Source organism: Trematomus bernacchii, unplaced genomic scaffold, assembly GCF_902827165.1.
Source record: "Trematomus bernacchii unplaced genomic scaffold, fTreBer1.1, whole genome shotgun sequence".
NCBI lineage: Eukaryota > Metazoa > Chordata > Actinopteri > Perciformes > Nototheniidae > Trematomus > Trematomus bernacchii.
Genome location: NW_022987705.1, coordinates 3,214,980 through 3,237,429, shown reverse-complemented (window position 1 = coordinate 3,237,429; position 22,450 = coordinate 3,214,980). Strand labels below are relative to the sequence as shown.

At 40.4% G+C, this 22,450-nt stretch overlaps 1 protein-coding gene across 8 annotated transcripts in view; it reads right to left on the bottom strand.

The window, feature by feature from the left end:
- Positions 1-1,134: 1,134 nt before the first annotated feature.
- The window catches only part of phldb1a (pleckstrin homology-like domain, family B, member 1a), a 34,928-nt gene continuing 13,612 nt past the window's right edge, over positions 1,135-22,450 (bottom strand). For 4 of the 8 annotated variants that reach the window (XM_034139865.1, XM_034139866.1, XM_034139863.1 and 1 more), the window contains exons 7-25: positions 20,014-20,247; positions 17,653-17,784; positions 17,367-17,504; positions 16,693-16,821; positions 15,296-15,451; positions 14,541-14,651; positions 14,325-14,414; positions 14,107-14,232; positions 13,190-13,306; positions 12,885-13,043; positions 12,596-12,736; positions 10,908-10,994; positions 10,760-10,829; positions 9,950-10,094; positions 9,540-9,630; positions 8,091-8,237; positions 6,357-6,576; positions 2,589-2,674; positions 1,135-1,995 (exon numbers count right to left, since the gene is read on the bottom strand). In XM_034139865.1, coding sequence (XP_033995756.1) covers positions 1,855-1,995; positions 2,589-2,674; positions 6,357-6,576; positions 8,091-8,237; positions 9,540-9,630; positions 9,950-10,094; positions 10,760-10,829; positions 10,908-10,994; positions 12,596-12,736; positions 12,885-13,043; positions 13,190-13,306; positions 14,107-14,232; positions 14,325-14,414; positions 14,541-14,651; positions 15,296-15,451; positions 16,693-16,821; positions 17,367-17,504; positions 17,653-17,784; positions 20,014-20,247 — 2,520 coding nt within the window. In that variant the 3' untranslated portion in view covers positions 1,135-1,854. The remainder of the gene's footprint in view (positions 1,996-2,588; positions 2,675-6,356; positions 6,577-8,090; positions 8,238-9,539; positions 9,631-9,949; positions 10,095-10,759; positions 10,830-10,907; positions 10,995-12,595; positions 12,737-12,884; positions 13,044-13,189; positions 13,307-14,106; positions 14,233-14,324; positions 14,415-14,540; positions 14,652-15,295; positions 15,452-16,692; positions 16,822-17,366; positions 17,505-17,652; positions 17,785-20,013; positions 20,248-22,450) is intronic. The other 4 variants (XM_034139868.1, XM_034139869.1, XM_034139871.1 and 1 more) reach the window with 4 other exon arrangements.

The window sequence follows — 22,450 nt, the reverse complement described above, 5'->3', positions numbered from 1 at the left end:
TCATCAGAGCTTGTTTTCAGACAAGGTTAATATCTCACATTAATATTGACTAAATCATGCGAGACCCGTGCTAATTCACAGCTTGGCTATCTTATGTATGCTCTAAAGGCCCGGTGGGGAAAGACCAGTCTGCGCGTGTGAAAGTGAAGGGAGATCACCCGTGGCTCATTAATATTTCACCAACAATAACGCTGGGTGTCACTCACGATCATCACCACGGTAATGAGCTCACACTGCCCTCCTAAAGATCTGTTTATAATTCAGCCGGGTGCGCCATATACTCAAAGATACTGAATGGCAAGATGTGTGGAAATCTCTCCCAAGGTCAGAGGAATGGAGTGAACGCTGTCAATGACAGATAAAGACCTTTAGTATCGGATGAAGTAGGAAGTCATTTTAATAAATATCACTAAACATAATAGAGGAAATGTAACTTTAACCCTTAAAGCGCTAAATCGAATTGATACCTGTCAGGGGAAAGGTGTGTTTTCATGATTACCTGCGTCTCTGTTAAATATTCCAGCTATAGTTATAATGAATTAATCACGCAGCAACAGCCATATATTATAATTACGCCGCACATACACCTCTCTGTCACACAGTTTAACCAAGAGCATTAGAAAAGAGTGAATATATTTCCATACGAGAACTTGTTTAGGGGCGGGAATTTCTTCTTCTCCATTTTTTTTATTATTTATTTCAAATTTCTCGATGTTGAATCATGCATGTTAAGTTGCATGTCATTTCACTTGGTGTTTTTGTATTTTGATGCGGTTAGTGTGAGGCGAGTCATATAGTTAATTACACGACCAGAAACACACACACATGGAGTATGATTTAAAAACTTCCTCAGACACTTTTGTGGATAATCAGAGTTAACGAGACAATTGACTCATTACACCACCTGACTGTTCTTGGGTAAATACAGAGGCTGCAGCTCTTAAAAGGAACCCCTCTTGTTTAAATGAAAGGCTCTCAGCTTATTAGGGCGGATGAGATTATTTAGAGAAGCCGGTAATTAACGACTTGTTTGTGAGAAACAGTCATTAAGGAAGCAGGAAGCCTTTGTAACAGATTGTCCTCAGTTTAACACATTTGTCAGAAACAAAGCAGCTCATCAGACCAACGAACCCACAGATTCATCATATAATTTTATTTATTTCATGTACATGGTAGTTTTACAAAATGATTATAGGACTATACATTTTAGTTTTATTTGGTGTCATATTTTGTAAAATACATGGTTGGATTAATGCTGTGTTAAATGCCTGAATAAAACAATATATATAGTTATATTAACATTTGTATTGTACAAATCTGACATAAACATTAAGTATTTGGCACCAAGTAATATTTTTTATTTGAATAAGTAACATATTATTTTTTTTAAATATTTGCTTCTAAAATATGTTATTTAAGATATTCTTTTTTCCACCTGAGAAAATGTAACAAACTCAAGAGAAAGGTGTATCAAATGTATCAAAAAGGCATCGGTTAGAGTGAAAACACTGCATGCAAACAGTGGATCGGCTTCAGAAGTGGAATCAGTTCATGCTTATATAAAGTGTTGCACTTTTTAACAATAGATTTTGGTAGGAAAATGTGATCTATTTCAGAGTTCCCTTCATTGACAGGCTGCACAAACTATCCCCTTCTAAAGCCACAGGAAGATATATATACAACTCCTAAATACTATCAAATGCACATCTGTCGTTAGTCAGCCCTCATTTGCTCAGAAGGCATCAGGCTTTTTATGATCTCGTCAAATGTCCTTTACTTTCACGCCACAGGTCTTCTTGTTTCCCGCCTCCTTTAAGGTGTCTGCGTCGCTCCCTTTTCCTCCGAATCTGTCCCTCAGCTCAGGAACTGCGTGTATCCCTCGGCGCCCGTCACTATGACATCCATCCAGATCCTCATGGCCTCCGGGGACGGGGCCACCATGTAGTACAGGCGGTCGTGGGTTTTAACGCAGAAGGTCAGAGACGGGTTGGGGCTCTGGAGGATCACAGGAAGAGGGGGAGACGTTTTAGACTCACCTGCACCTGTTGCATCTTTTTCCTCCGGGACGTTTGTTATAAACAGCGTTTTTTAACAGTTTAAAAAAGACGGTAACATCCTGCACCTTAACAATTCAATACTATACTATTAAGAATAAGAAAAACATCTACTTTATCCAGTCTAATATACATCTGTATATATTAAAATAGCACAACATTGAAAACAATCATATTTCTTTAATAACACAGACATCCATTTTGTCGTTTTAATTATATTTCTTACAATATTTTCAAAGTTAAAATAATTTGTGTGACTGTAAAAATTAAGTTTTATTTTTAAAATGACCTTTTAATACAAATCATATATATATATATAATAATACAACTAATAACAATCTTAATTAGACAAATAATAGTTGTAGTAATAATACAAAAAACTGTTAAAATTAGATGAATTATGGTAAAATATTTTAATTAAGCCCTTTAGATTTGATATGATATTGTTAATTGATACATTTAAAAAACAGTTAAACATCCACGCAAAACGGATGAAGGTCTGAATTATGCATAATGGAAAAAAGAGCGTGTTACCTTGGTGGCACTGCGCAGGTGATCATAATACACCTCTTCAATCGCCTGGAAGTAAATGAGTCCTTTCAGCTTGGTCTCATGCTTGTCTGAGAGGAGCAAAAGAAACATATTAAGAAACATTTCATTACGCCTCGTACTGATGCAAGACCTCTGACAGCCGAGTGTAATCGACCGGTGAGGATCGTTTTATATCTGTCTTTGGTCAAGTAAAAAAAAAGGCAGTTTGAAAACAAATACAACAGACCTGTAGGAGACAGGAGGTAAATGAGTAAAATGTATTTCATTTTACAAGATTCCATCGCAGGAAATGTGGCCTTTTCAATTACACTTCAGCTTTTCATCTCTGAAATAATCTGTAAAAACAATATATACATTTTAATTCAAATGTTGCAGGGGCTTCAATAGATATTTTTGTCAAACAGTGCAAAAATGAAAATAAATAAATTGTAATTATTTTATACGATGAGGCTTTTTCTATAATTATTAACTAAGGAAAAACAGATTTTCCTTTTATACACATTTTAACTAATTGCAGGTATATTTGGCACTTGTTTGTTGTGACTTTATTCAATTACCTTAAAGAGGAAATGTGTATTGCTTAATAACGATATTTTTCTTCTTGTTAGTTTCCTCATCAGAGCAGTTTGTAAGTAGGTGAAACAGAGGAACACTAAGTAAAAAAAATCCGACAAACATCTGTAACGCATTGAGGTGTTAACTCCTTTTCCCAGCAACACATAATCCATGAATAGGTATGAGCAGCAAGTAAAAGTTAATTAAAAGTGCAAGTCTATTTCAAGCTATGCCTGAAGTCTTTACCAACCCATTAATCTGACTTGTTTTCTACCGTCGTACTTTCCGGAGTGTTTTTTTGTTCCTGCCGGCGAGGTTCACAACTTGAGATCTTTTTGTAAAACTTAAAAGAAATGTCTCTCTCTTGTGAAGCAGATCTGTTGAACATTTCCCTTAAAGCAGGTCAAGCCTTCTTGTCCAGTCCTTTTCTTTATTCACAGAATATCTCTGAGCATTTGAAAGTCACTTCACACTGAAACCTGCGGAGGAAGCTCATCTAACACACTCTCTGGACTGATGGGTTTCTTTAGTTTGGGGCTAAACTGTAGGCTCTTCTCACGTCTCAATTTTCTTCAAATAAAATGAGTTCAAAGAATTTCCGGATTCCAACCTTGTTCAAATAAACACTATCATTTTTTATTTTTTTGCGCCTTCGTTGCACACTGGGGCGTCCGGCTGTAAAAAAACAAACGTCAAGCAGGAATTAAAAGCAGTCTTTTGAAATCTGTCAGACACTTTCTCTTGCTTTCCCCCTTTTACAAAAGTCAAATCTGCTTAGTAATGAGATAAATGTTTTTGAAATGTGAGTTTCGTTTTATTAGTCACGAACAAGCCAGAAGCTAGCCTCCTCCCCAAGAAAAACACATCTAGAGAAACTATTGCATCTTATTTCATCACCATCATCACCATCATCTTCGTCAGGAGTAAGGGGGTGAAAAGGCTATGCAAGTGAGGGGAGAGAGGGAGAGGAGCGAGGAGAACGGGGGGCGACAGTAATGAAAATATCCTCAGATTCTCTTTTTGTACTTGATTGTAAAATAATTTCCCCAAAACACACTCATGAATTATTCAGAAAACTAACTGTTCGCATTTTCAAATTCAGAGGACAGTGTGATAGATGGGAATTACAAACTGACTTTTAACACACAAGACCAAGGCGAAATCCCACTTAGTGCAGCTTTAATTAGTGTTTGGTTCCAGATGAACAAACGGCTGTCGGGACAGAAGTTTGGTTTTCATTGAAAAACAGAGCAAAGAGCGCCAGATAAGTTTACATTTGGCAGAAGAGCCCCGACGCTGCTTTCGGCTGAACTGAATAAATCAGATCCTGGCCTGCCGTACGGAAACTTTTCAACATGAAGATCTGAGTTATTATGGATACTAAATATGAGACGATTCTTATGTGAGCAAATTGGTTTGACCACTGCAATGGTTGTGTGAACAAGGCCTTAAAATGAGACTAATGGCGCATTTCCATTGCAGGGCCTCACAGGGCTTAGTACGGTATGGTTAGGCCTTGGTAGGCCAGGCTCACTTTATGCTGCGTTTCCATTACAGTTTAGTAGCTGGGGCTGTAACTATAGTAACGCAGTGTAGGCGGAGCCGTGGCGTCATCTTCAATGCGAACCACAAAAACAACATCAGCCGTTAGCTGTTAGCACTCAGAGCTCACAGCTCCTCATATCTGTTCAGAAACTAGACAAAAGTTAAACAAGTACAAACCACAGACTGCCTGTGTCATGGTGAATACAGTCGCTGGTTTATTTATGTCTGTATAGGCCGTTGTTGTGAGTGTGGACGGTCGGAGCATATACTGCGTTAGCTTAGCCAATCTCCATCTAGAAAACACGCATTTTAAAAGCTTTTTCGCCTGCCGTCTGTCTGCAGACTTGTCAAAGCATTAATTCATGGTTTTTACTAACCGGTATCAGTATGTTGTTACTTCGGCATCATTTTGAAACGTGTATTACAATTAAATCACGGTCAAATATGTTCATTTTGTTGTAGTTGTAGCCCCCTTGCCAGCGATTCTCTCACTAGTTTAGCATACTCAGCCCGGTTGTTGGCCCGGAAAGAACCACGATTTTGGAGGGCCAGAAAAAATGTGAAAAAGTACCCGTTAGCCGGAACTACCCCTAGTGGAAACGCAACAAAAAACGGGCCGGGTTTGGCACGGCACACTTGCTGTGCTACGCGCTGCAGTGGAAATGCGCCATTACATTGCAGAATTTAAACACAATAGGATCCTTTTATAGAGAATCTAAAGAAGTTCATATTAATGCGTCCGTCATCTTTTGAAGTTGATCTAGTATTTAGAAGAGGCTGTAGCGTTTAGGGACAAAGTCTTAAGAGAGGGAAGTGTTGTTTGCAAAGGCCGTTAAAACATTTTCTAGAGAACATTTTTAACATTATGTGTGTGTGATGACAGTCTCTTTGGTGTAGAAAAAACCTCGTATATCCAGATTTATGTGAGGAAATCATTTACAAACCTTTTTTTTGAACATCCTTACACATTGTATTTATCGATGCGACTGCAGTCATGGTTTGTTGGTTTTCGTTTTAACCGGACAAAACTACTGGCCAGTTTATGCGAAGTATTGAGCCATTGCATTTTTGGTGTACACACTATTTATCACTTATTGAAATGGCCTTGGCGAGGACTGTGCACCCCGAGTATCCTTCTTATTCTGAGGGATTTCATTTGCATTCTCATAATTACTTTTTAAAATAGTTTGACGAGGTGTATTTGTTGCGATATTTTTTATTTCCTGTGTATTGTCCATTTAAAGTACCAGGTGTGTTCAGTTATCTGCTTTTACTATTTCGCCCCTGATGAAGACCCTGTGATGTAGAATCGCTCAGTGTTTTAACCTATATACCGGACTGTGTGTGTGATGTTATCCCTTTTTTATCTTCAAGGGCACCTTAAGGTTCCCTCGACTTATTGTATGTGAAACTGATGAAGCACTTGGCCTGTTTTTCTTTCTACGTACAGTATATGCAAATGTTGAACTTTGGCTACTTATTTTTCCAGAACAAGTACCACCTGTATTTCTGCTTTAGTACCACCTGTATTTCCATAGAGAAAGGATAGGCTCTTTTTTAAGACTTCCAGAGTGAGGAAGGCTCAACAAACAAGAAACCAGTAATGATTAAACATTCCTTATTTCATGATAAACTTCATTATATCCTCACCCCCATAATAACAGAAGTTCCTCTTGACACGGTCAAAAACGAACCAGCGTTTCTTCCAAGATTTAATTTTGCCGCCCATCTTCACCAGGTGGCCCTTGCACATCTTCTCCGTGAGTATGACGTAGGGGCAGATGTCGACGCTGTGGCCCGACGACTCCACGTGCGCTCGCAGGTCAAACTCCTCCTTCCTGTTCGGCAGGTAGCGCGTCATTGGACGAGCCTGCGGAGGAAATATATAAGAGATAATGAGCAGTGAGTTGGTCAATAGTGTCATGGAACACTGACATGGTGATCAGGACAGCTGAGATTCAAGATTCAAAGGTTTAATTGTCATATGCACAAAGCTACCGTGTAGAAATGGCAATGCAATTCTGCTGACCTGAGCTCCTCCAACAATACAACATATATAATAAAATACAGAAATACAAAATAAAAAGTAGTGCAAAAAGGGATCTTGCATCTCGCTTTATCTTCTAACATCGTTCCTTCTCTCGTTCTCTTTTTCTTTACTTTGGACAGACAGACAGACAGACAGACGCTGAGCTGCACCGATCAGCACCGATCAGTTGATCCGGAGCATAGAGAGAGAGAGAGAGAGAGAGCTGCGGTCCGCGGGGACACGGACAATTTGCGAATGAGTTCTGCCTTGAATTGATCAATAATTTGTCAATAAATGAGGGCGAAAAACGTCCCTTGTCCATCGGACAAGTCAATGGAAAGATGTACTTGTCCGATATTGTAAATAACACGTCCCGGACGATCGGACGTGTTTTTTCGCACACTGGCCCTCCTCAAATATATATTTATATTTTCAAAACGATTCCATGGTTATTTCTGATTGATATGACTCCCTTGATCATCCTTAGCAACGGTGTAATAGTGCAAAATAAACAACCTCTGGAATGTCCAAATTGACCAATCAGAATCGAGTATTCGACTAAGACTTGCATTAATTCATATTGCTTGAATACTGCTGTCCAAGTGCTGTGAGGACAGTGTGTATACATCCATTCGGGGTATTTTTTGCCACTTTGGGGCGACAACTTGTAAACAATACTGGTTTTATTTGGTCTTTACCCTTTGGGAAACATTTGGATATTCAGCTTCCTAATTCTCCTCTGCAGGTAGCTGCCAACAGTTCCCTCCTGCTGTTCAGTGCTGAGCAGGTGGTGCTCAGAGGGCTTTTTAAGATAAACAGTAGGAGAAACAGCTGCCTGCCTAAACATGTTCGGGCTGAGGATTATACCATGTGGATAATGCTACTACCAGCGACCCCATTCACATTACATTACATTTTATGTATAATTCCAATATGTATCATAAGAAAAATAGGATTATAGTAACTTTATATAGCAGAACTAGGCGCCTTTGTACTTGTTGATTTGAGGATGTTTGTTTACTTAGCATTCATACAACAGGCAACTGATAATTAAACACACTTTGTAAAGATTAAAGCTTTAATGATGTGTACATTATATTATTTTGTGCACCCCCACCTTCCTCTCTGTTCTCCTCTTCCTCCTCCCTCCTATTCTTTTCCTTCCTGACAAACTTTGATCTTCCCGTATTCCCAGCCTCTCTTCAGTGTCTCGCCTCTCATCCTCTCCCCTAAGTCTCCTTTCCCCCTCCTCTCCCCTAAGTCTCCTCTCCCCCTCCTCTCCTCTAAGTCTCCTCACCCCCTCCTCTCCCCTAAGTCTCCTCTCTCCTCCTCCCCTCCTCCCTTGCTCCACTGACCTGTGAGAAGTGTTTCTCTCTCATCTTCACCTCCTCCTCCACCAGCCTCAGCCTGTGGGTGGTCTCGTCCTGCAGCCTCCTCTCGGCCTCCTCTCTCCTCCTCCGCTCCTCCTCCAACATCTGCCGCCGCGCCTGCACCTCCCTCTCCTGGGAGCGTGGGGAGAGAGGAACAGATGGGGAGGGGAGAAGAGAAAATAACAGGGGCAAAAGGGAGATGGGGAACATATGTAAATAGTAGGCAAATATTGCAAAACAAAGTGAGCGAGTGTCAGGGGAGGCGCAGGAGAATATATCCCTTAAGTTTGTATAAAAGAGTGAGCTTTGCTGATGTAAAATGATCCTTTGCTGCTTTCAGATACTTGCATGCTTTGTTTCAACATGTGGAATAATACAAAGGTAAACAAAGTACTTACAACACCACACCTCGAGCTGAGTTGTAACTGTGACAAACTCATGAAAGCAGGAGAAACTTGGGTCCCCTGCGATCATTTGAAGATATTGCTCATCAACTCTCAGGGGAATTGCTTTGTGTGGTTCTGATATGATCATAACATGTCATTCTTTCACCAAATCTGTAGTAAAAATTCACGATTCAAACACAAATATATCACACATAGAAGCAGCAAGTCTGAACTTGAAACACTTTTGGCATTTTTGCTTTAAATTTGATTAAATCAGGTTTAATAAGCTAAGGCTTTTACCTTTTCCAGTTTGCTTTGGATTGTCACTTTTTAAATAATTTTATTTTTAGTCATTGATGTATTTCATGGTTTTCTGTTCGTATTTTTTGGTGTTGAATGTGCTCGTTCATGTTCAAAAAGTATGTTTAAGTTGATTAACCATTTTAGTAATTGACGTTAACCCTTGGCGGAAGTGATGGGATAAACTGTTGTTGTCACTTCTTTAAAGGTAGGGTCGGTAAGAATGGAGAAACCAGCTCGAGTGCGCTAGAATTTGAAAGTACACAGCGTTCAGACTTCCTTATAGAGCCCCTCCTCCAACACACACGAACGCGCACATGACCAATGAGGGCACGAGATAAGTTTGTGCACAGATGGAAGGCTGACAGGCAGGTAGGCCATCCAGTTATTTTAGCCGGGCCGGCTCAGATGATTGGTCGTGCTTTTTACAGCGCCACGGCTTCCACAGATGACATTTTTTTATGGATTTATTGTCAAAGCATTTAATGTATTCATTGCTATCGGGATGTTAAGAGCATTCCATGGAATATAACAAAAAGTGTTTCTGAGGTGAATTACCTACCCCACCTTTAAGATACAATTATTTCTCTCATTGATGTATTTCATGGTTTTCTGTTCGTATTTTTTGGTGTAGAGTGTGCTCGTTCATGTTCAAAAAGTATATTTATATTGATTAACCATTTGAGTAATTGACCTTAATCCCTGGAGGAAGTGATAACTGAGGTTAAACTGTGGCTCTGACACTCACTCGGTTCTCCATCAGTCGGGCTTTCTCCTGCTGTGCCTCCTTCAGCATCTTCTCCATCTCCTCTATCCTCTGGGCCTCCATCCCACAGGCACTGAAACACAGAGGGTCTGATGACACGTCTGCAACAAGTCTCAGGATGAAACAAAGTAAACAGACGCGCCTGGAAACCAAACACTGACAGCAGCGGGAGACAAAGGTTTCTCTCTAACGAGGCTTTGAACTCGTAGCTTCATCAAACACTGGGAAAAACTTGAAGAGGTTGGCATGGCAACAGCCGTCGTACTGCTGGTAGACAGGGGGAGCAGACGTGTAACAAAACATGTTGTCACGGGAACAAAGCGCAGTGACCCTTCTCCTGGGAGACGGGGCAGACTTGAGTGTTCCCATGGAAACAGAGCCAGTTCTCTCACCTTTCTGGGGTACAGGCGGAGTTGCCGGTGGAGACGCTGGTCTCCATGCTGTCGGAGCTCTCCAGGCTCAGAGTGTCGTACGCCTGGCTGCCGCTGGGGGGCGCCTGGTGGTGCAGGATGGAGTGATGCATTGTGGGAGATATATCTGTGGAGAGGAGACAGGCGTCACAGACTTACAGTGCCCTCTGCTGACAGAGACACGTCACTGCTACCAGAGAGTGTTATGAGACTCTTTATTAGGTCGTATTGGGACTTAAACCTGGATTCATTGTGTTTTTCTAGATGCAAACCAATCAATACATGGGGTTACAAATTAAATAAGTGAGGCAGTACAAGGCCTGCGATACAGTCTTATGTATTTGTTATTATTTCACATGATAGGCTCAGAGTAAATTGCTTTTGTTTGCGTAAACTAGAGGGGAATAACTAACACCAGTGTGATTTTGGTGAGATTATAACCATCCTGGCCAAAGTTACAGAGGGGTTGCCAAATCCGGCAGCCATAAACCTAGCTCTTGCAGATTTAGAAAGTTAACAGTGAGTCTTGCAACCTTATTATTTAGATTCATACCTAGATTAATAGATTAATTGTGTATTAACAAACTCCTGTGGGAAATATCTGGCTTTTTAGCTGCTTAATGCTCCTCTCCTCTCTTGGTGCTGAGCAGGCGGTGTACAGAGAGCATTTAACGCTTATGAGAAAAACAACTGCCAACTCAGCAACACCAAAATAAAAATCTAAAAGACACTTCAATGCCACTATACCAGAGACCCTTAAGTGTGCTAAATAGATGAGATGGGACTCCATACCTTTGTTCTGCAGCACCATCTGCCTCCTAGACTCCATGTCTAAGGGGTTCGACAGCATTAACTGCAGCCCCTGAAAAACACATAGAGAGCATCAAGCACATTTAACTACTTGGAGACTTCAAAAAACGTGTTAAAGTGATGAGCTCACCTTGGCTTTCTCATTAGCACCACTGGAGTGTGGCAGGGTGCCCGATGCTGCCTGTCCAACCTCAGCATCTGATCTGGACCTCAATAACTGAGAGGAGGAGGAGGACAGGTCTGTTTATTATGTTTGTTACATTTGAGTAGGAAGTGGATATGCTATTGCCCCACTTAGGAACACACACAAAATCCCCTTCTTTTCTACTTACTTGTCCTGGAAAGTGGAAGATTCTTTCAAAAAATAACAAAACTGATTTTGGATTAGATTGATTTTTGAGATACCTTACTTGAGTATTTTAATTTTCTGGTACTTCATTCTCCTTTGTTCTGCTTCCACTGAGCCAAGCAGTGACTATTAGTGTCATTATGTGTCTATTGAAGTACTGTGATTTAGGAAAGCTCTTTACCAAAGCATGTTTGTACCGCCAACAGAAGGACATACAACTTGCGTCATGTAACAATGTTGGGTAGTAAGACATGGTTACATGGTGTGTTTTCTTTAGAGGAAGTTCAAAATGCTTTACCTTATGCCTGCAGGATCAAGTACCAATTAGAAGATTAGACTAATACAGTGGTGGTGATGTTACTTAAGTAATTTTTGTTGAGGTACTTTACTTGAGTATTTCCATTTTATGCTACATGTATACTTCTACTCCACTGCCTTTAGGAGGCAAATATCTTACTTTCACTCCATTATATTTATTTAACAAATAAAAACACATGATATATGCTGATATGATATATAAATCAGTGGTGTTAAACAAATAAACACAGTACTTGAAAAATAACCTAAAACTGGCTCCCATTGACAAAAAGGCTAAAATGCTCTTACATGTTTTTTTGGTGATAAAACAATAGTATAACATAACCTTGAATAATATACTATTGTGAAAAGAGCCATTCTGCATTTTGAATACTTTTGATACTTTAAGTCCATTTAGCTGATAATAATAATTTGCTTCTATTTAGGTAACATTTTGATTTTGGAGTATTTAAGACCATAGTATTTCTACTTTTACTTAAAGGGGACCTATCATGCAAAATGCACTTTTGTACGTCTTGTATACATGAATATGTGTCCCCGGTGTTCCAGGGAACTCACCAAGTGTCAGAAAACACAACCCTCTCTATTTTCCTCCATACCCAAATCTCTAAAAAAGGGGCTGCAACGGATCTGATAAAAACTGATCCAGATTTGAACACTGTCCTGACGTCAGGACGGTGGCGCTACGGCTATTGGGCCAACTCCACCGATCAGGAGGAGACAGCCACGGCCATTGCCGTTCGAAAGCGCTGGAGACGCTATAGTACATATGCCAGGCCTGTAGGTGGTGCTGTTCTCACAGAATCAGCCCTTGCAAAAACAGAGCTAGAAATGGTCAAATTGAGCGAAATGAGGCATGGCTAAAATGCATGATCTGTTTGGTATTTTGAAAAAAAAAAAGTATAAATATGCCTTATATAGGTATGGTCCTACACTATATTATTCAAATATAGCATGATAGGTCCACTTTAATAAAAGGATCGGAGTACCTGTAGGATCTGAGTTCCTAAATAACTACATAAAAATAACCTTGTCCTGTTTTGTCCACTAGAGGGCCTTAAAGCCATAACAAATGGAGAGTGAGTGTGAGGATCTGGGGTTCAAGAAAGTGTGTAAGCATCTGGCCCGCTGAAAAAGAGTGGAGAGTTTACCTGACTGTGTCTGCGTGCAGAAAAAGACTTTGCAGGCAGTGGTGGAGGACATGGCCGAGGCTCTCCAGCAGCCATGATGTCCTGGTACCAGCGCTCCAGGTTAATAGGAGCCATTGTGTTCCTGCTCAGCTCAGGATGGCTCTGAGGTGACGGAAAAGCATTCAGCCAGAGAGAGGAGAGGGAAGCAGCACAGCAGCGACAGAAGCATCAAGCAGGTAGGAAAGATAAACAGAAAACAGGCCTCGCAGAGATAGAAATGTTGAGTGGAAAAACTAAGACGGGAACAAACCTGGGCAGAGAGAAAGGAGGAAGGACCACATGCTGTTGAGTGGCATGAGAAGGTGGATTCAGAGGAGGCGAGTTGGAATGATGGAATAGAGGAAGAAGAGGTGGGATCGAGTCTCTGCATCCCAAAGATCTGGCTTAACTGACTGACTGTGATGTACTCCTTCACACAGGAACGAGATACACACACATACATTTACAAAAGAGGGAGACAAATAGAAGACCATTAGGAAGCTGATCTCTGAGAAGGACGTCTTGAGATGTTGCTGGTTAGAGAACCATTTGGCAGAATGCAGGCAGGGTGTCTACCTCACATGGCAGAGCTGGAGCTACAGCCAGGGAGAGGCAGTGGAGAGCAGCGGGGGAAGAAGGTTGCATAGAAGCGCTTCCATACATCTTAAAGACATCAGACAGCCTGAGGTACTCCTGCAGCGACAGCCAGAACACAACTTTAAGAGGGTGGAAAAAGTCAACTCTATGATAAGTCATGCAGAGATGCACAAGCAAACATGTTGGGAGTGGTGCACTACGTGGAAATAAACTAGTTTAACTACATTTTGCAGTATATGCTGTTAGTTTAACTGGATTGCATTTTTTGTAGTTTAATTACTTTCCTTTTATGTTTTTTGTTCACTACTAATCATTCCAGACAAACAATTTGGGCCATAAAATATAGAAATTTGTATTTATTATTTTACTTTTACCTATCTCCTTCAATGCATTTGTCAAATCTTACAAATAACTCTGGAACGAACGTATGCCCCTTTATTGAAATATGTGACCTAAGTAGCTTAGGTTAACAAAAGTAGATTTCTTCCTAGGGTAGGTTGGATGCAGTTCGACTTCTTCCAGTTTTAAATAGTTGGTAGTATGCAAAGCTTTCAAAGTAGCTTCCCCTACACTGTGTACTATATTGTATATACCCATAATCACAACCCACGGGGTCCCTGTCTTTGAAATGATTATAGATGGCGCTGAGTTATATGATCCAAGTTTTTTCTTTATCATCTAACGCTGTAATAGATAGTACTGTATAACCCTACAATTTGGACATTATACCAACCTTTAACATAATATATAGATAGGCAGAAGCTTGACCTACCATCATACACACTGCAAGCGTACTGTTGTGTTTCAGTAATTGCTAACACACCGTCATGCCCAGTCTCTATCGCAGCACAGGCGTTTATTAGGTTTGTTACTAAGAAGCTTTTGTAGAGATTTACCTCTTGTAGCCTAACGGGGTAGAGTTCAGGGTAGGGGATGTGAGAGGAAGAGGCAGAGGAGGGACAGGGGCTATGAGGAGGACCGTCCACATTAGCAAGGTCTGGTTCGCTGATGTGGAGAAATTCCTGTTTAAAAAGGTCGTCTAAGTAAAAAAGATCCACTTGGAAGATGTTTTTTTCTAAATGAGGGTTGTGTTATATGATCTCTTCCTGCTCACCTCTGCCATGCTGCTTTTAGGCTTTGGGAAGTTTCTTCCTCCCGTTAAGGTGTGGTACTTCTTCTCCAGGGCGCACAACCTGTCCTGCTCCTAAAAGGCAAAACCAGTATGGACACAGAGGGGCTTTCAAAGCTGACCATGCTTCACTTTTATGGATTAAATACAGGCTGTTTGTGAGGCTGTTGAGGTTGGATGTTTTTAGGGTGTAGGACCCACCTTGTGTAGCAGCTGCAGAGTCACTATCCTGTCTTTAGCCATTCTGTCACAGTCTTGAGACGCCTGCACTCCCATCTGTTTCACCTGAGCTTCCATAGCGGCCATTTTCTCCTGAAAATCAACCCGTTTCTTGATGTCACGTTGGTGAGATATTTTACACATTTTTCGGTAACCCTTGCTATGACGGATATGTCTATAATGCCCTATTAATATACTAATATGTGTTAAATAGTTCTCTATAACACTTTGTAATGGATTAAAATATTTTACAATGACTTATAAAGTATCGTAACTGGTGTTTTTTGTTGTTGCAAGGAACACAGTGTATTATCATTCCTATAGTTAAATGCATTATTTTTTATAGTGAACTTATAATTGATGAAGTGCTCATAACTTTAATCACATGTGCTTTAAGCAGATTACAATCTATTTTAAGTATGCTTTAATGTATTTCATGTCTATAAAGCCCTATTAATATACTAATATGTGTTAAATAATTTTCTATAGTACTTTGCAATTGAAATAAATATTGTATAATGACCTGTAATGTCAAGTATCGTAACTGGTGGGGGTTTTCTTTTGCAAGGAACACAGTGTATTATAATTTTTATAGTGATCTTATAATTTAGGAGTGCTTATAACTTTAATTACACAGTGCTTTAAGCAGATTACAATGCATTATAGGTATGTGTTTAATGTATTTCATGCGTCACAGAGAGGGTTTGACAGATTCTTCTTGTGAAATGTCCCCCTACCTTCCTCTTGGCCACGCTGCGGTGATACTCGGCTCGCTCTTGGAGAAGCTGTGAGTTCTTCGTGTCTTTCTTCTCCTCCAAACTGCTCTCCTCCTCCAGCTGGCAGAACTCCAGCTCCTCAAACTGCTTGGTCCCAGACTCCAGAGCCTCTGCTTTCTGTCCACATGCAGATGTACATGCAGGTTATTTATCAAAGGATGAGCGTGGGTATATTCCATATGTTTATTATTCTTAACAAAAGCCCATGAAAAGCCCAAAACCAACAATGATCAACACGTATTGTCTGTGTATATTAAGCTTCATATCTGCCTTACTTATGATGCACACAGCACTGCTGCATGTATTCATCCACAGTAGAAAACAGTCCCCAATCAAAAGCACTGTTAACTCCTCTTTGATTAACTTTTGGTCATACAAAAATAATAATAATAATAATAATATAAGTCCCTCCCTCAGCCTTTTTCTAAAAATCAAACCACATTTTTGACCCATTATCGAAGATTTACGACTTCAGTATTGTAAATCTTTGATGGAGCGTTACAGAGAGCCTTAAAAATGGTCGTAAAGTATTGAGAGACAGACTTACACATTCTTTTCGTTTGGGGTTTTCATGGGATTTGTTCACAACAAGAAGAATAAACATAAACACCACCATATCCTTAAATGTCTGCTAGGAAATAACCAGAATTTGATACCATGTGAATGTTGTGTGGTTTGAATAACTCATTATAAAGGGCATGCACACTTTTAGAGCAAAGCTGTTAATAACATTATTAATGATTACTGATTGCATTTGACATTTCAAGCATCCAGAATGAGGGAACAGCAGAGATAAAGCCACAGTCTTAAAAGCATTGCTTACTGTGTCGCTACACTTTGTGTGATTATAAATCATGAGTGGCAACAGCAGAAAAAGAGGAAATGCACAGACTGCAGATTTAACGCAGCGTCCACACGGCAGCGTGCGTTGAAGCTTGCCGGCGGGCGTGTCTGAAGCTCGACCAACAACCAATCACATGAATCTCCCGCCCCGGACACACAAGCACGCGGTTTGATTGGCTAGAGCTTGTACTGGCATATGATTTGATTGGCTGAGGCTTCCGTCGAAGCTTGAAAAGTTGAACTTTTCTCAACTTTTGAAGCGAGCAACGGAGGCAAAACGAAGCGACGGAACCACAATGCAGTTCGGCAAAGCGTGACGTCACCCCATTCAAAGTGAATGGGAAGCTGGGTTGAAGCTTCAACGCACGCCGCCGTGTGGACGGGCCGTAAGAGTATCTCCGAATGCTTCAAAACAGAGTCAGTGTTTTGTCTGCAGACGATTCTGTGCAGATCTTCCAGAACTGGTATATTATAACTCACTGTTGCCAGACAGTGGGCTGCGTGAGAACACTGACCCTGCTGAGCTGCTCCTGTAACTGTTCCCTTAGAGACAAGGGGCACTTATCAATCTGCCTCTTCAGCTCATTGTACTCATTCCTCTGCTTTTCCAGGGCCTTCCTCTCAGCCGACACATTAGCCCTCCCCTAAAAACACATAGAAACACACACATACGCAACAGTTGGGTCCACATTCACGCACAACCCCAAGTAGAAACAAAAAAAGATCACACACAACTCAAATCTTTGCAGCCAAGCTTTAAAGATAACGCAGTTAAAGTATTAGAGGATTGAAGCAGAGGTTAGGTTGGCAGGTGTTATAGGGATCACAATGCCTCACACATTTGTTAAAGAGGACATATTATGCTCATTTTCAAACTGGAGGGAAATGAAAAGGTGTATGCACATCTAATACAGCATTTGAGTCTTGGGCATATCCAGCCTGATGCATGGAAACACAAGAAATGCCCCACCTCCCGAGATAGGACAGTTTTGTGTTGTAAGCAGTGCATGTCAGTTTATATCTGAGGCACATATCTAGCCTGTTTGCACATACAGGAACGAGTGAGTTCTTAAAAAGTCAAACACAGATGTTCAAGAACATTCACGTGCAAACCGTACGTAAAAGGCAGACAGCTCGGAGCAGTCTGACAGTATTTATTTTGTCACATAGTTTAGTCCTGAGTGCCCACCTTGTCCTTTTCCTTCTGGGTGGCCTTGTCCAGCTGGCTGAGCTTGAGCTGCAGCTGAGAGATGATTTCATTTTCAGCCTCCACCTGCTCATGCTCGGCCCGCTTCTCCGCCTGCAGCAGGGCTTGCTCCATCTCCACCTAGAGACAGATGTGGAGTCAGAGTCTGAAAACAACAATCGTGTCGAGCTGAATAAATACTTCCAGGTGAAATGGATTCCAGTCCTCTCACTATCAGGGTTGATCTTACAGTGTACAAGCTAACATGTGTGTATGTGATTATGTTGACCTCCTGTTTGGTCTCTTGTAGCTGCAGCTCCAGTTCAGTGACTCTGTGCTTCAAGTCATCAACTCTGGCCAGGATCCTGCTCCTCTCCTCCTCCAGGTACACGTGCTCCTGACCAGCGAACAGATCTTCACACTGAGGGCACATTTAAAAGAAACATGTTTCTATAAGATGTCTAATCTTTGGGAGAGTATGTGGGCCATAAGAAGAAAAAGGACAGGATTTGGTAATTATTTTACAGTTTTAGTAAAAATGTCCAAAATAAAGTTGACATACTGTTTCAAAATGTTGTAAATAAATCAAACTACCAGCGTTAGTACATACACAAAGCTTGACGTCATCTCAACATTTTCACTTTACTCTTGAAATGCAGAATATTATTTAGTGGGAATGCTGATACAGCATTCCCACTATCTGTTATGCTACGCACGAAATTCTTTATTATTCCGCCGGGTTATTTTGCACCTCTTCTTCTCCCGCATTCCACATCGCAGAAACTCCGTTCAAACATCAAAACGTTCAGCTCGGTCGGGAATCGATGGCTATTACTTTTCTTATTCATAACTTTCATAATTCCAGAGATACATCCCATAATTCATCAAATTGTTAACATGGAAGTCAATGGAGAAACTCTTCAGACTTGAACAATCTTCATGCAACTTCAACTGCAAACTGCTCCTTCATACTTTCACTCAGAAACCTCATTCCAACTTTAAAATGTTACACATCTTTCTGACATTATTCGTGTAACACAACCTTTAAATCTGATTCATACTTTTAGAGATATTAAACATTGTTCAGACCTTGGTAAAGAGGCCTTCTTCAGATTTAGAGTGCGTGATGTCACAGCTAGAGTGGAGAGATTTCATTTTGCCTTCATATTTTCTTTTAAACCTGCCATAATTCCCAAATTTCCCATTCCCATTTTTCATGAGAAACGTAGGAAAACATCTCGTAGCTTGAAAAATTTAAAAATATTAAGCAAAATAATTAAACAAAATGCCTCTTGAGGGCATGAAGTGACAAAAACGTTCAACATGTCTCCATTAAACCCCATTGTAAGTTCAGCCTCATCTTTCCCCACCACAGCAGCCGCACACCTTTAGTTAATCTGCCAAAAAGGCCACATTATTAACCCGAAAGTACACAAAAAGTACACTTCAGATGCTCAAGTTCCTTGACATGCTTCACGCTTTGAAATTTCACCGATATCTGTTACGGTTCTTCAACAAAACGTTCACATGTAAGAGGTTTATCTCTCATTCAGAACAATGAAAATGCTCTCAAAGGTTTCCATCACCATGGAAACCATTGATCTCTGGACATGTCGTTAGCTCAAATATAAACACCTGTGTCATGGAACACGATGATGTCATAACTGACATGCTCAGAGCAGCAGATTTCAGATAATGGTTAATGGTCCGGCCCTCAACAGCTCTACGTCAATTATGGGGTGTCATCATATGCCGTTTCCATGGAAACGCATCCCTCGCCATAAAACACGATGTCGCTGTAACTCCAATGGACACGGTCCGATCGTCCCCCAAACTTCGCTTGTATATCACCGGTCCATGCCTCAACAGCTCTACGCCAAATCTGAGATATCACCATAAGCTGTTGCCATGGAAACGCGTCCCTCGCCGTAAAACACGATGTTGTCGTGATACCTATGCAAATGGTCTAAAACAGCACCAGACTTCAGATAATGGTTAATGGTCCGGCCCTCAACAGCTCTATGTCAATTATGGGGTGTCATCATATGCCGTTTCCATGGAAACGCATCCCTCGCCATGAAACACGATGTCGCTGTAACTCCAATGGACACGGTCCGATCGTCCCCAAACTTTTCCAAGCCTTTTTACTTTCTTTTCTTCTCTTATCACACATTCAAGCTCCCAGTGTTCATGTATCATTTCAATCTAAATTCTTCACTTTCTTCTTACACATTACATTTCAGCATAGCAATTCAGCGTCAGCATTTCAGCATAAAGCATTCCCACTAGCAATTTCTTCAGGAATTGCATTCTCTAGTTTAATTTGTTTCCCTTACACCTGGCCCTAAAAAACTTCTGTACTAATCAGACCGACACATACAAAATAAATCTAAAGCATGCCTTCACATATATATATAAATATAAATTTTAAAAAACGAAGCACTTGTTGAGTTAATTTAGTCCTTTTAACTGATTCACCAGCACTTACTATGGTATGATCTTGCTTGAATATATCTGCACTTTCCTTGTTGTTCAAAGTTTGATTCTTTATGGTTTTTGCACTTATTGTAAGTCGCTTTGGATAAAAGCGTCAGCTAAATGATGTGTAATATGTAATAATAATAATAATAATAATTGATCAGTTCATTACCTCTTGATGTGTGCTCTCTGTGCTGCTGGACTCCTCTCTCTGGGTTTCCTCATCGTTCTCCCTCACCCTCTGGGGTCTGTCTACTTCCTGAAGGGTCAGCCCCCCTGCTGTGTTGGAGGGTCCTCTAGCGCCCCCCAGCAGCCCACTCCTCACCACCTCTGCCAGCTCCGCAGCACTGTCCTCGTAGTTATAGTCTGCACACAGATGGAGAATGGTCTCCAGCCTCTGTCGCTCCTGCAGAAGAGATGGGAGACATAAGCGGGGCCTGTCCTACTTTATAGATCAAATTGCAGATTCGCTGCAAGTGTCCTTGTGTGACATTGTTCCATTTAGGCAGCTGTCCCTCGGCCACTGGCACGGGACAACTGTAACCTGATAGCAGGAGGGCCAACGTAGTTTGTCGCTCAGGAGGGGGTTCATAGTAAAACTTATCAAGGCAGTTTATGAGATCAAAATCTGACTGTAGTCATTTTAAAGAACGATGATTGTAAGACACTGCTGACTTTGGTTGTTTTCTGATCAGACATGCTTTAAATGTTACCCTGTAAAAGAATATAGTTCTTTATTGTGTTTTGTATTTGTTTCAGTCCACACCCACTACCAAAACTAGAGCCACATGGTTCTAGTTGTGGCTGGTCTGTTGTTTCCCATCACTCCGAACAATGGGATGCTTGCTTTTATCTACCAAAATAAGAGAGCAGTGTGTGAAACAATAATTAGAATAAAGACTGGGAACTTTTGTGCCTGATGTGTGGTATCGTCCCATTATCCTATGTCCACAACCACAAGCCCACTTTTGTCTGGTATTTAAATTAGTCAGACTAAATCAAAATTGCAGCAACAGAATTGCATTCAACAGAAAGATCTCATGTAACTCTTTGCAAGTAAGTGTATTTCGGGCTTTTAATTAAAATGTTTAAATCCTTTGCTTTTACATGGATTTGCAGGTCAGTTGAAGGAGCAAAAAAAGTGTAACGCTGAAATTAACATCTCTCATTATTAGTGAAAAGTTGCAGTTTTTTCCAATTGAAATATTTGTTCTTAGTGTTCACCATATACATCTATTCTACAACAATGTACATTTTCCCTCTGTGGGACTAATAAAGGTATTCTGATTCTCAATTAACAAAAACCATCTTAGTGATAGAAATATTTGAAGTCTGTTTCCCCTCATCTCACCTCTCTAGCTAGCCTATGCCCTTTACTTTTGCTGCTGCTGTATGGTCCGTTTTGTATTTTTAAAGAGCAAAAATAAGTAGCTAGGGTTCAGTAAAGTGACATTACTGTGCTGAGAGAGCCGGGTGCCAAAAGTAGTCCATTCATTTCACTGAGAGGAAATCCTCTCTTTGTCTCTCTCATCTATAGGTGTAGGCTATAGCTAGCGCCAAGGAAGCTAATGTATTAATACATTGCATCTCATGTTTTAATCCTAAATCAAAATGTTGCACTTCATAGTATCTGTCTTAATATTTATCATCTTTGTATTTGTACAGATTTAAAATAAAATGACATCACATAAGTGGTGCTAACTAGCAGAGCCAGGCTAGCTGTTTGCTTTTGCTAAGCTAAGCTAACCGTCTCCTGACTCTAGCTTCAAACTTAATGGACTGAGAGAGTGCTATCAATCTTCTCATTTAACTTCTGGCAAGAAAGTGTAACCTACCTCACCACCATGTCAAACAATTCCTTTAATTGGAGCCTGGATATCATTCATTTTGAAGCTAGACAAACCTGAACATTATCCCTTGGTACGTGGATGAGGTCATTTTCAGTTTAATGTGACATTCGGGAACTTTTGTTCACACATCGGTTAGCCTATTTACATTATTGTGTATTGTGTCATTTGTGTACACAAGTATTAATTTACCATAAAAACAGATTAAGACTTAAAATCATTATACCATATTTGTCAATTAGCTACATAGCCAACACAGTCTCACGGCATTTCGTGTTATAGTCACGAAATTAATCTATTGATTCGTGTTCACCAACACGATTTCGCCATTTTTTTCGTGTCACACAGAACGATTTTAAAAGCAATGTAAATAATAACAAATTTGAAGGAAAAAGACATTAAAAAAAATACAGATTTAAGTATTCTGACACAGAACGATTTTAGAAGCAATGTATTTATATTGGTAGTATGTTTCGTGCCTGCACCAAATAATAACAAATTAGAAGGAAAAGAAGATGACATAAAATACAGATTTCAGTATTCTGAGGCTCTGAGCCATTTCTTTTCCTCACTGACGGCAAAAAAACTCAGACATTATACAATTTAAAATAAAAGGGATAGGGTTAGGCTTAGGGTAAGATATTGAGTAAGAACATGTTTTTATAAACCACACAGCTTCTGGTCTTCCAAGACCCAACCGGACAAAAAGACGTGTTGCAGGCACGAAACATACTACCAATAGAAATACATTGCATTTAAAAT